This window comes from Crassostrea angulata, chromosome 1 (assembly GCF_025612915.1).
Source record: "Crassostrea angulata isolate pt1a10 chromosome 1, ASM2561291v2, whole genome shotgun sequence".
Classification (NCBI taxonomy): domain Eukaryota; kingdom Metazoa; phylum Mollusca; class Bivalvia; order Ostreida; family Ostreidae; genus Magallana; species Magallana angulata.
Genome location: NC_069111.1, coordinates 3,114,304 through 3,127,097, shown reverse-complemented (window position 1 = coordinate 3,127,097; position 12,794 = coordinate 3,114,304). Strand labels below are relative to the sequence as shown.

The 12,794-nt window shown below is 34.5% G+C and overlaps 1 protein-coding gene across 1 annotated transcript; it reads right to left on the bottom strand.

The window, feature by feature from the left end:
* Positions 1-711: 711 nt before the first annotated feature.
* On the bottom strand, positions 712-12,045 carry LOC128161472 (X-ray repair cross-complementing protein 5-like). Its single transcript, XM_052824752.1, has 21 exons — positions 12,000-12,045; positions 11,661-11,774; positions 9,662-9,845; positions 9,440-9,488; positions 8,949-9,074; positions 8,616-8,786; positions 8,258-8,372; positions 6,918-7,050; positions 6,076-6,185; positions 5,868-5,930; positions 5,537-5,674; positions 4,676-4,784; positions 4,480-4,540; positions 4,129-4,204; positions 3,809-4,002; positions 3,509-3,599; positions 3,134-3,206; positions 2,215-2,327; positions 1,974-2,070; positions 1,331-1,473; positions 712-1,047 (listed from the first exon to the last, which is right to left on the bottom strand). The coding sequence occupies exons 1-21, from the start codon at positions 12,012-12,014 to the stop codon at positions 1,033-1,035; spliced, it is 2,190 nt and encodes a 729-aa protein (XP_052680712.1). The 5' UTR covers positions 12,015-12,045; the 3' UTR covers positions 712-1,032.
* Positions 12,046-12,794: the final 749 nt, after the last annotated feature.

Here is a 12,794-nt window from a genome sequence, read left to right as displayed (position 1 = left end):
GACCATGTCCGAATAATTACAAACTGCTATCAAAATAATTCTTAAAGCTGCATGTTGAGTTTTTTTTTTTGGGGGGGGGGGGGGGCTATAACAGATTCAACTTATTTCCCAAATAACCAATTATCTTTTTAAAAAGTTATTGACTTTCACTTATGTACACAAGCAAAATCGGTCTCCTCTAAAAGATAGATATATTCAAAGTGAATAAAAATAATTTCTGTACAGGAACACAAAATAAAATAAAGCAAATGCATCTCAGACTGGTTTACAAAAAGTGAACCTTTTGGTTTTGTTACTCGATTTATAGGGTTTATTTCAGAAAGATTATTCAAAATAATTTTTATAATTTGCCAAAACATTTTAAAAAAATTATTTCCTTTGATTGTTTACCATTTTCCCATTAAAACGTGGCTTAATTAACCGGAAAACTATGATTATCATTAATATACATACCAGGGTATACATAGCAAAAGCATACGTAAAATTTGATATAAAATCAGACCGAGCAGCTTTCATTTTTAAGTGAAGTAGTTTATAATCCGCATGAACTTATTCTTTGAAGTGCACAGTAAAGATGTTCTCATCTCATAGCAGCTTATCTATAATAATACGTACATTACAAATCATGCTGTCTAAAGAAGCATTCACCCAAAATTTATCAGCCTCATAATCAGATCCATAATTTCATAATGCCAAAAATAAACAGTCAAATCAGGACAAGGTTTTATTTTATTGATTCATCTTTGTACAAGTTCATACAACCATACAGAAAGTTTGCACTGTTTATGAAGAAAGCTGTGATAACAGGCCTTATGTGTTGTGATGACGTTATCAAAGCGCCTACAATGTACACAAGACCTAGAGAGCAGTTCTCTAACAGAACCAAGAGTCACTCATCTAACAGAATCACCAGACCATTACAGGTCGCAACAAGTCAACCGTGTCCCTGCTCTACGCCCTCAAAGTCGCCAATCTAACGTCACAAAGATTTCAAACTCGACAAGCTGCCATTATACTGCCCAGCTGCACGCTTCAGATTTGGTCCAACTGAAATTGAAAATGGAATCAATTAGTTTTCTCTTCTATTAAAAAGGTAAACTTGATACCACTAAAAGACTGCTTCTGCTGAAAGGAAGTCTTCTTTCTCCACAAGTTATTTTATGCACACATATTTTACAGCAGAATATTATTGCCTCATGGCAAAACGAAGGAGTGCTTTGAAGCTAAACTCATTCCATGATGATTTGTGAATTGAGAGACTTTTCCCCAAGATAAAGAAAAATAAAAAAGATTTATCCACCTCATACCGGTATTTAATAGCACAACTTACTAAGTCTTCAGCATCGTCCCCGGCGGCAGGCGGCTGTGATTCTGCCTTTACCGCCTCCACTTTCTCTGCGATGAAGTCTTTGGCCTCCCCCAGACTCACTGAGCTATCCTCACTCTCCGTCTTGGTGATCAGAGCTTGTTTATCTGAACGACAAGGATAGAGAAGATATTATATAAATATATATACAGAAATCTTACAAAGCAGCCCCTAGGAGATGTTGCATCATCAAAAAATAAGAATTCAAATTTCAAAAAGATACCTGAAGTTTAAATACTGATCATTGAAATAGAAAAAATACAAGAGGCTGCCAAACATTCTTCTATTAAACAAATACTGTATATCCGGTAATGATCTAATTTTCTCTTTTTTGCGACCTCTTTTACGGTAAATCGCAAATAATTGAATACACAGAATCCATATCCTGAATCATTTTCTGTAAAAAACCTTTAAATTGAAAAAAAGACAAATTAAATATGTTACAGATTTTCCCAAATTTTACATACCAAAAAAACCAAACATGGATATACGGTATCAGTAAATAAGGTAAGTGTTAACATCTAACTTACATTTTATAGATGTAAGTAAATTGTATACATGTAGTACATTAGAGAACTCTTAGGTCAGGAGGAACTAAATACTCTACCATCTACAATCATTTCCCAAAAATCTCGCCTTCCTTTCTCTATCAAAAAGTCCTTGAACTTTTTCATAAAATTGTTGTACAATGTTGGTTCGGATTTCTGTAAAATGGTGACAAAAATTATTGTATATGTTAACACATGCATACATGTATTTCAAAACAATTTCTGCTCTTTTAAACTTTAGACTTAAAATTTCACTTTTATATTGAAGACTTGTAAAATAAAGAAACGTCACCAAGTCACCTTAATGGACTGCTGTCTGAGGGCCTTCAGACAGTCCAGTGCTTTGCCATAGAACTGTGGACCAAAGGAGTCGGTCACCAATTGTTCTACTCTCTTCTGCATCTGTCCAGATGCTATAAAAAACACAAAGGTTTAAATAAGGAATAAGGAATCATTCTTTGAGTATTATGAGGTGATAATTTTGGTCGGGGCGTGATCAAATCCAATAAAGCCCGAAGGGCTTTATGATAGATTTGATCACGCCCCGACCGAAATTATCACCTCATAATATTCAAAGAATGATTCCTTATTACTTATATTTATATAATTTTAGGCCATCGTACGATTAAATCTTTAAATATAAATAAGCAAACCCCACCGGCGCCTCAATTTAGCGTAATTTGTATTATGGGTTATATAGTACAAAATCGATACGTAGTGTTATCACAGACAAAGACACTGGAAAATGTAAATATATAGAATTAAAACATCTAAATTAAGAAATGCCAACTTTGTTTTAATAGTCACTCCAAAATTTCAAAAATCATGACATGAGAAAATCCAGACTGATGGAATAATGTACATATATAAATCCTTTTACTCTCTATCATTCACTTTAATAGTAGCATTGTAATCGAACAACTATTGGTATTGATTTTCTAAGGTCAATTTTATCTCATATGCAAATAGATAAACAAAAGCAGCCAAAGATAGATATACTCTACTACATGTAAGTCATAGACTTCAAACCAACTGAACTCTAAGAAAGCTGATTGGTCAGTGGCTGAATTTTTATGGCAAATTATGAAAGTACAAATTTTGAAAATTGTTAATTTCTATAACTCAAACAATACTGCTAAGATGTTTAATAGCAGTAAAATAGACAGGAACATTTTTACACATAAAACACATATCCTTGGTGGTGGCTTTTCTATCTCACCTTCTTCAAACTTGTCTGCATCTTTTTGGTTGATAAGTGAAATAAAGTCATCTACTGGAGTCACCGTGCCCACCTACAAAAAAACAAAACTTGAAACCATGCAAGAGGTAATTGCAGGTAACACCCGGTAAGTACAGGTAACTCCAGGTAAGTACAGGTAACTCCAGGTAAGTACATGTAACTCCAGGTAAACAAACCTGTGAGCAAGCTAATGTAGTTTTCATCTCATTCTAATTGAAAACACAACTCCCAGAACTTGAAGCAGATTGATAACATCTAATCTTAACCAGATTAATTCATGTTAAAGAAAACTTTTACTCCTTGAATCATTGAAACATTGAAATCTTATTTCAAGGTCATTCAGTTTGAGCTGACCTCTGTGACCTCTGCCTTTGTTATGTCTGCCAGCCCACCACCCAAGTCATCATCCATCTTGATCTTCTTTGCTGACGGCTCGTCTTCCTCCCTGTAAATGTGTTTAGAATGGTAAAATCATAATTCGTTACCATGACGATGACTGGAATACTGATACCGTTCATCTTAAATACATGTACTTGGCAGTGTTTCCATCCCACACAATAATCTTCCTTACAGAAGAGAGTCGAGTCTCATCAGTACTTAAATATCGCAATCTCCTCACAACAAAGTGCATTTTTCATTAAATAAAATACTTACTTCTGTTTAAACATGTTTTCTCCAGTTTTCCGATCTTCTTTTTTCACTTTTTCCAATTTAAACAAGTTCTTGAGTTTTTCACACTGTGCCTCACATCTAGCAGAGACCTCTTGTGGGGGATTCAGGGAATTGGCAATCATGGGAGACAACTCAGGAAGAGGTTCGTGGGGTTCCAAAGCTCGATGTTGTAAACACTGAAAAAAAGGTACGATCTTCATGAAACAAGCAGATGTAAGAAGTTGTATATTTATAATATATTATTGAGGCTAATCTTTGTCAGGCATTAAATGTCATAAAAGAAGCAGCAAAGCTTGCGTTACCTGATAGAGTCTCTGGAAATATGGGTTAAATATCAACTTTGGTTTGAGTGCCTCCGTTTTTTCACCATCTTCATCCCTTCAAGGCAAAACAAAATCAAGCAAAATTTTCTAAAATCCATTGCACAGCTAATATGTATTAAGCCAAAATGTATTGAAAACTAACAAATTATACCAGGCTTTATTGACAAGGGAAAGAGAAAATGTTCCTCTGTTCTGTGGTTTTTTTCTTCTTTTAAAATCAGTTGTTTTTAAAAATATACATGAACAATATTTATCTGCAATTATTTGTTAAAATTATTTGTTAACATGCCAAGCAAGATATAACATTTACTATCATAAAGAGGTACATACTCAGCTGCTTGAGAGAGGTCACTCTCATTAATTAAATCATTAATAGCATCTAACTGTGCATCTGTAAAATAAGAGGGAAAGCATTTATTAGGAAATGTCACTCCATGTTCATTGGCTCTTTTGGAAACACTGACCAGCCTGCATTAATAGTCTATGATATGATTTGTATGGTTGCTGGTAGACTTTTAGAACTCACCTGTGGGTCTGTATTTTTTGTTAGCTTCAGTGTCTTGCTTGAGCGGTAGAGATCCAAAAGTGTACTGTCTGATGTCCTCTCTAAAGGGCAGCTCTACATAGATCAGGCACTGAAACCAGACAATCAGGTCGACTCATGTAATTATAATCAGACCTATCACTGTAATCTATATAATAACAGCAGGCAGAGACAAGTTTTATCAAACTGACAACAAAATCATAAATCTTTTCATTAGGCCTAACAAAAAAAATGGTTTGTTTCCGCTTTCATGCTGAAAAAAAGTAGGGTCGGTCGGTCGGAATTTTTTTTTTTTTCAAATATTTTTTTCCCTTTAATATTGCAGTATCCATACATGCCGGTTAGATACTGACACTGCTGAATGGCATAAAATGAGAAATACTTTTAATATCATTCCTGACTATAAAGGTGGTCTTAAGAAAACACAAAAATGATATTATATATCAGATACTTTCTCTGCCAACGATGAGAGCATTATTAAAATCTACAACACATGGAAACATACAGCCATTTTGAAACAAAACGTTTGAGTTACACTGATTTGAAAAGAGTTACTGCTTCAAGCGTTTTTGTGACCAAAATTTTGAGTAATTTTTTTTCCAAATCGGATAAAAACGAAAATAAACGATTTTCCATCAAAAATCCTTTAAAAAAGTTTTGAGTCGGGGGGTAAAAGCTAGGGTCGGTCGGGAAAGCGGAAACAAACACTTTTTTTTTTAAGCCTTAAAAATACTTCTCAAAAGCCAAATTAACTGTTTTAAATTTATAAATTGAGTAGTTCAAAAAAATAAAAAATCCAATTTTTTGATTGAAGTCTACATGTTTTTTCAATTCTCCTCGTACCTCGTACGATGACTTGATGTGTGGCAGCAGACAGCCGAGTTTGGGCGCGGTGGCAGCACTGTATACCTTTCTCACCACCACTGCCATGTTGGTTTCATACAGGGCATTGATGAGTGCAGAAAGGGCAACCACTGCAGTCTAAGTCAGAAACAAAGCTTTATACAATCACACAAACTGATTCTCAAACTGGATCAAGCTGTCTTAAAGATTCATTTAAATTCATTTAACATGCATTTGCCATTTTAATATCATATACATGTATTCATCCTACAATGAAAATAAAAATGGCTTCATAATTTATAAACCATGGAAAGAAAGAAAGAAATCCCACCTCGTCATCTTTATCAGCCACCACATAGTGGGTATTGTCCCCCATAAAATGGTGCCGCTTTATCTACAGAAAAAAAAAAGTATCAGATTGTGACCAAATCTTTCTGAATTGCGAGAGAGTTGTATTTATCTCTCAAGTGTTACTCTTCTCATCGGAGATACATTATACATAATTAAGACCGACTACAGGCCAATGTTACTGTTCTAACGTTTTGAGCGTCTGTAAATCCCAGCGCCTTTAGACATTTCTCCGCCTTGTACTTCATGTTCAGCTTGTCGTCTTCAGACATTGGCACCAGGGTGGTCCCATATCTGTGACCTATCACAGCACATTTGTTATTATTATACAGCTATCAATTTTTACCATTACTACCAACACATTTATAGCAAATAACTGCTTTCTCAAACATCAGTTATTCAAGAATTCAAAAATATTGTATACAGGGAAATATTTGCCCCTGTTTATTTTTGCCCCATTCCCTCTCGTTGTCAGCTGGTGAATTTATGACTGGGCTAACTCCAATGTCTCATAATATCTCTCTTTATACACAACTATGTTTGGACGAATTCAACATGAGGCGAAACTGCTTGCAAATGTAGAAAGGCAAAAATTACACAAGGCGAAAATAACCCTGTATTCAGTAATTCCTACCTAACCTTTGACATCCACCAGTAGCAACAGGCATTTAAAACATGTTTCAAAAGAGTGAACTCACTATCTCTTCTAAAATTTTGTATGGGTAATATTCAATCTACTTCATCTATGAAGAATCACTTTTAAACAAAAGGTATGCAAGAATGAATCGTCAAAGTAGTTCAAGGATTTAATGTTTTTTAAAATGATTTACTATCAAAGCAGTAGGCTTTCTTCATGATGAGTAAACTCTGTTTTTTCCCCCACATTTTACACCTTCCAACCCCCAGCCCTCATGACTGACTCACTGACCTCATAAACTGACCCACTGACCTCATAAACTGACCCACTGACCTCATAAAATGACCCATTGACCTCATAAAGTGACCCATTGACCTCATAAACTGACCCACTGACCTTCCACAATGTCCTCTTTATCCACTTCTGTCTCCTCTTCGTCGTTTTTGTGGTATGTTCTCAAATTGTCTATCTCTGCGTCCTCATCTTTGGCGTACACCTTCTTAAAACTTTTAACTTTGAAATCTTTGATCTGTCAACAACAAAGATCATCCAAGGATTATCAATCACTTCAGAGTTGATAGCATTGTCTTCCCATAGCAGCTTAAAGTAGTCCGAGTATCGCACTACGTCATAATAAGGATTTTACAATATTGGTTCGACTTTTACAAAGCGTTTTTGATACCCGGTATTGATTTTGCTCTACATCGCTGTTGTAAACAATGGCAATAATAAGAAATTAGAACGGTAATATATGTATCCTATGAGAGATAGAAATGATTAATGTTGAGAAACTCATTCTCATTCTGTTAAAGTAAAATGAAAAACGAAGTTTCTGATTAACCAGGATCTCAGGTATGCTTATATCTTCTTTGTTTTGACCCCCCCCCCCGAATTTTTCTTTTTCTTTTACTAAAACCGGTTTAAATTTAGAGACAGAAGCTATTTCGAATTTAATCAGTCGTCAATTAATTAATGTTTAAATGATATCTAACATTGTTGACAGATCTAGGCAGAAAACTGTAGCAAAATGTGATTTTTACAGATTTTTTCGTCAGGGTCTACTTGGTTTAGTGCTTATAGCGTGAAAAGTAATCCGTCAACATATAATTTATTTTACCAAATCTTTTTTCTAAGATGTCAATCTATAGAATAAACACCATGAATTTAAGTTTGAGTCCATAAAATAGTCAAAAAATTACCAAACGTGATACTAGCATTGCATTTGTTGTATTCTATTTTGTTACATCAAGTCCATAAAGCGTACTTACTTACAAAAATTTGCGCAAAATTATTGATGAGATATGGCTTAAATAAATATTTATACTCTATTTTGTATGTTCAGTTCTAATTTTCCCAAAATTGGTAATTATTTTTAGGAAAAACGGACGTCTGGCAAATTTCATAATTGTCAATAATTTTTGCAAGGGGGTACACCCGTCAGAGAGGTGATAACAAACAAACTAGCATGTAAACATACATATTTTCTTTTGTATATGTATTGCTAGAATGTATATTTATCATTTAAAGCTAAGCTTTTAATGATTGAGCCCATTTAGTGCCGAGTATAGGACTACCTTAATCACTTTGCTCAATCAAGTGAATCAACGTATCGTGACTGCATTGTCAACGACTGTACTGTATGTACAGCTCAATCAAACCATCATTTCCTGTTCCTTTTTATCATTTTCAGCTAAAATTGTTATACTTCAGTAGTATTACTTGAAAAATAAATTAACCTTGATATAGGAACAGACAGGGATCCGGATGTTGGATGTGATCTCCAGCTGGACTTTCCATGGAGTAGGGCGGACCTGCCTCATCTGGAAATGACTCAGGGCTGGCAAGGCCTCACTGAAAACAAGAGATACCGTATATAATGTGAAGTACTGAATGTTATTTTCCCCCAAAAATACATAAAAACTAACAAAAATTATCATTTTTACAAGCATTTCCATAAGAAACTGTTTTTAAGAGTCTCATGTGTGATTACAAACACATTATGAATGTGTAGCAGTAAGTTTTAACAGCTTACAAACACTAACAAGCATGCCTGCATTGAGTGCACCATTTCCACCTTTGTGGATGGGGTTCTACCTGAAGCTGTAACACTCCCCCTCGACCTCCTCCAGTATCCTCTTCAGCATCCCCTCCCCGGCCTTCTGCTGGGGTGTCCGGGCTTTCTGGTGACCGTTAGCGGCTCCGCTGGGCCCCGGCCTCTGGCTGTCATCATCGTCTTCATCACCATCAAGGTTGATATCAGGACCACTGTATATACACCATTCAATGTAATGTAAATGTAATGGAAAGGTAATGTAATACATGTATCAGTTTTCAGAAAGAAGCTAGAAAATGTTGGTTTTATCAATATAACACCTCCAGGAATTACTGAGAACAAAAGGCTAAGGACTTGCTTATGATGTTACTTACATCACATTAAGTTCTGTTCCGGAGTTTTTTATTCCAGATATAATCCCCTCTATCTGATCATCTCCAAACTCCCCTCCAAGATCTGACAGCAAAATAAGGCGCTTCATAGCAAAGCCCTTTTTGCCTCTATAATGGAATAAAATTTAACAATCAATTCAATACTGGTAGGTCATTAATATGTTCTTAACACTGATATTCAGAAAAGAGACTTCCTTAAAAAAGCTTTTTATTTTCAGCCTATTCTTAGATCAGCTGACTTCAACATCATTTATCTAACTCCAAAGGAGATTGTATTATTTTTTTCAGCAAAAATATTTTTATACAAAATTCAAGTTAGCAATTGACAGAATATGTGCATTGTAAATTCTATCTATCTCTATATATTATATCTTTTTTTTTTTTACAAATATAAGAAGTGAGGAATGAATATATAGTGAAGTAGACTCCTCAGGACTTGGTTATGCCAGACTGGCTAATATTTCAGTACTTACTGTGTAGCATTTACCAGGTGGTCCAAGGCTACCACTAAGGCATCCACAACTATACTTACATTAAGTCAAACATTATTCTTGTTTGTTTTAGCTTTTATATATATTTATATTCAAATTTGTTTTTCAAACATGAAACAACAAATACATAAAATTTTCATTTAAAAAAAAATCTTCCAAATGTTCATGTTATTTATGATTCAGAAATGCATGAAGTTAGGATACAATCAGCTGAAGTATTGCTTGGAGTGATGTCATTCTGAACTTGTTGAAGAAAATCAAAGTCGACCACCCCCAGGGGCCTAGAGATTGTGACATTCTCATAGCTATCGCCATCAGCCAGGGGGTTGTCTGTATCTGGTGTACCAAACAACACCAGACTTACCTCATCCTTGGACTCGGAAAACATCTAAACAGCATATAAAGTACAACATACATAAAAATGATCTGATTATGAAAAATAATGCTCCTGAAGAATAAATGTATATCTTTAAGGCCGTTTTTTTTTTTAAATGAAATTTTACTAAATGTTTTGTTGCTTTTGGGTTTTGTTCAATACAACATAATTTCCTAACCAAAATGGCAGAATCTTTGAAATTGTTTATTACATGATATAATTATTTGATGGAAATTCATAATGTATTTCCAGATCAAGTGATTACTTTCAACCTTGAAGCTACACCAAATATAATTGTTCAATGCAATGTTTTCAACAAAAGCAATAAAAGTTACAAAAATTAAACAAAGATACTCTTGCCATATACAGTTTGGGCACAACCTTCCATTCGGTGGTTTGAGTCCCATTTGGTCAGGTCCAGTACAACCTCCAGATTTAGCTATATAGCTTGAATAAGCTAAATAGCTTTATGAAGCTATTCAGAGTAGCTTCATTTAGTTATTTTGTCATACATTTTTCTTAAATGTGTAATTTTTTCAGTATGTATAAAAAATCGCACTTTAGTGCAGTGATAATTTTTATCTTTGAACTGTTCTGTAAACACTGCATGTAAAGATTACTCATAAGTTTGCGTCTCTTTAAGAGACTTTGCACTAAAAGTTTTGGGGCAACTGATTCATTACCACACAGTTACTTCTTGAATGAAATATAAAGGAGGTCAGTTATGGTGAACAAGATAATTGATTGGTAATAATTTATCACAATGAGAAGAAATCATACTTATCCACGCCTCATTGCACACAAAGTGGTGAACAGTTACCCAAACAATGGAAATATATTTTTTGCTTAAAAGTGTTTAAAAGCTGCAGTGTTAAAACTATCTTTAATTTGGGTCAAGTTTATAATGGTCAATGGAGCAATTATGAGTAGCAAGTTATTTGCGATTTTTTGTCCATTTCTTACAATAAATATTATATTTAAAAACTGCATATAAATAGCTTTATTAAGCTAATTTGAATAGCTTTATTTAAGGAATGAATTCAATATTTATTTGTTTTATACGATATAAAATGGTTTGGGGCAGTTTACGCTTTATAAACCGCGAAGCGTTTTATAAAAAAGCGTAAACTGTTTATATCGTATAAAACTAATAAATATTGAATTCATTGCTTATAATTTAATTTTTTTACACTTCATTGTAGATAAAAACGATCATTTAACCCTTGAAATGACGTAATATTTTTTACAAAATTCAAACGTAACGTCAGGCGTATTGATACGTTTTTGACGTTAGTCTTACTATGACGTAGGCAACATTCTTTATACGATATAAAATACTTTTTTAGCCAATCAGAAAGCGCGTTACAACCAGAATTAAATTATAAAGCTATATAGCTATTTCAAGCTATATAGCTATTTCAAGCTATATAGCTAAATCAAGAGATTGTGCCATATACAGTTTGGGCACAACCTTCCATTTGGTGGTTTGAGTCCCGTTTGGTGGTTTGAGTCCCATTTGGTATACCTGTCTTACTTATCAAATGGGACTTATGTTTCGTTTATCGCGGATTATATTTTTCTGAAGAAAAAGCGCATTGTATTTACCACAGGGGCTAGTACTCTGATATGTTTTCTTTATAATAATACATTTGTTTTAAAAATTGTATGTGTCGATTTTTCCATACGGGTGTTTAGAAAAAGGTTGAAATGTTATGCATCCCGGAAGTCATGTATAAACAAAGTGTTTCTGTCTCCAAAAAGATTGATTTTATTTAAAAAACGACATGACTTGAGCACTGTTGATACAAAATGAATTTATTGTACAACCTTTCTTTGAATTATCATCTTGATGGCATCAACTGCAGTCTGCAGTGGAGTCTCTTCGCCCGGGGGCGCATTATTCATAGATGGACCAACGTCCAGAACAATTGCTATGGCTTCCTGTAAACCAAACCAGTATCAGTTATATCTATTTGCACTACCCCATGCACATTTCAACATGCTTAAAATTGCTATCAATCTGTGTAGAGAAGGCTATGAATAATGACAACTTCTTCTGGCGATGCAATCTTACTAAAATCACCGAATCAACATGTAGACTTATCTAATTTCAAAACAAAATAATATATTTACTCAATTTAAAATCATCAAACTGCAAAGCTGTACCTTATTTGCCGCCATGATTGATGACTTCCGGTGTAAGGAGTAGTTGTTAACTCGATCGTCTATGTATTCAAATCATTGGGGGGAGGGGGGATGGGTTCTTTTATATTTTTACGTTAAAGCAAAGGAAAGTGGGTGGATAAGGCATGTTAACTGCCTATATAGGCGGACGGATAAGGCACTAATTTTTAATACATATGTATCAACAAATCTGATAATGTTTAGAACATTTAGAATATCGATTTGTAACCCTTCGATATGTTTAGTACTTGGAATATCTGATTTAAACTGGCGTATGCGTATCAAACCTACAAATGCTTTTTTATATAAATGGGCTATGCGCCATATTTTGTCAGTCTAAATAAGGTCTAGGCCTAACATGGCCTAATGGAAAACAAACCGATATCGATTTCAGTTAGAAAAAACGTGGAGAGATGATCTACTATATATTAAAATATCTATTTGTATCAAAACAATTGAACGTTTCAGAAAAATAATTTAAATACAAGTCCGTAAATTCGTGGACAAAGTCGCACATGGCATTAAATAGCAGAATTTGTTAAAATTGTGACTGAAGTGGTTCAGTGGTAATTATAGAGAACCAGGCAATATTACTAGTCTTTTTAGGTTGCAAAGGCGTCGGAACCGGGTGGTTAGGGTAGAGGGGGGGGGGGGGCTTAGCTTTTTTTTTGCAAAGTTAGACCTACCCCCCCCCCCCCACTTTTTTTTGCAAAGTTAGACCTAACCAATAGGTACATATAGCATTATGGAGGGTTCAGCCCCCCCCCCTTCCCCCCA

Excerpts from the sequence above, each read along its gene's own strand:
- LOC128161472 (XM_052824752.1), bottom strand. Across the intron at positions 6,186-6,917 it reads TAAAGAGGACATTGTGGAAG|GTCACAGATATGGGACCACC; the intron begins GTCAGTGGGTCA and ends GTGCTGTGATAG. Across the intron at positions 3,600-3,808 it reads GAAAACATGTTTAAACAGAA|GGAGGAAGACGAGCCGTCAG; the intron begins GTAAGTATTTTA and ends ACACATTTACAG.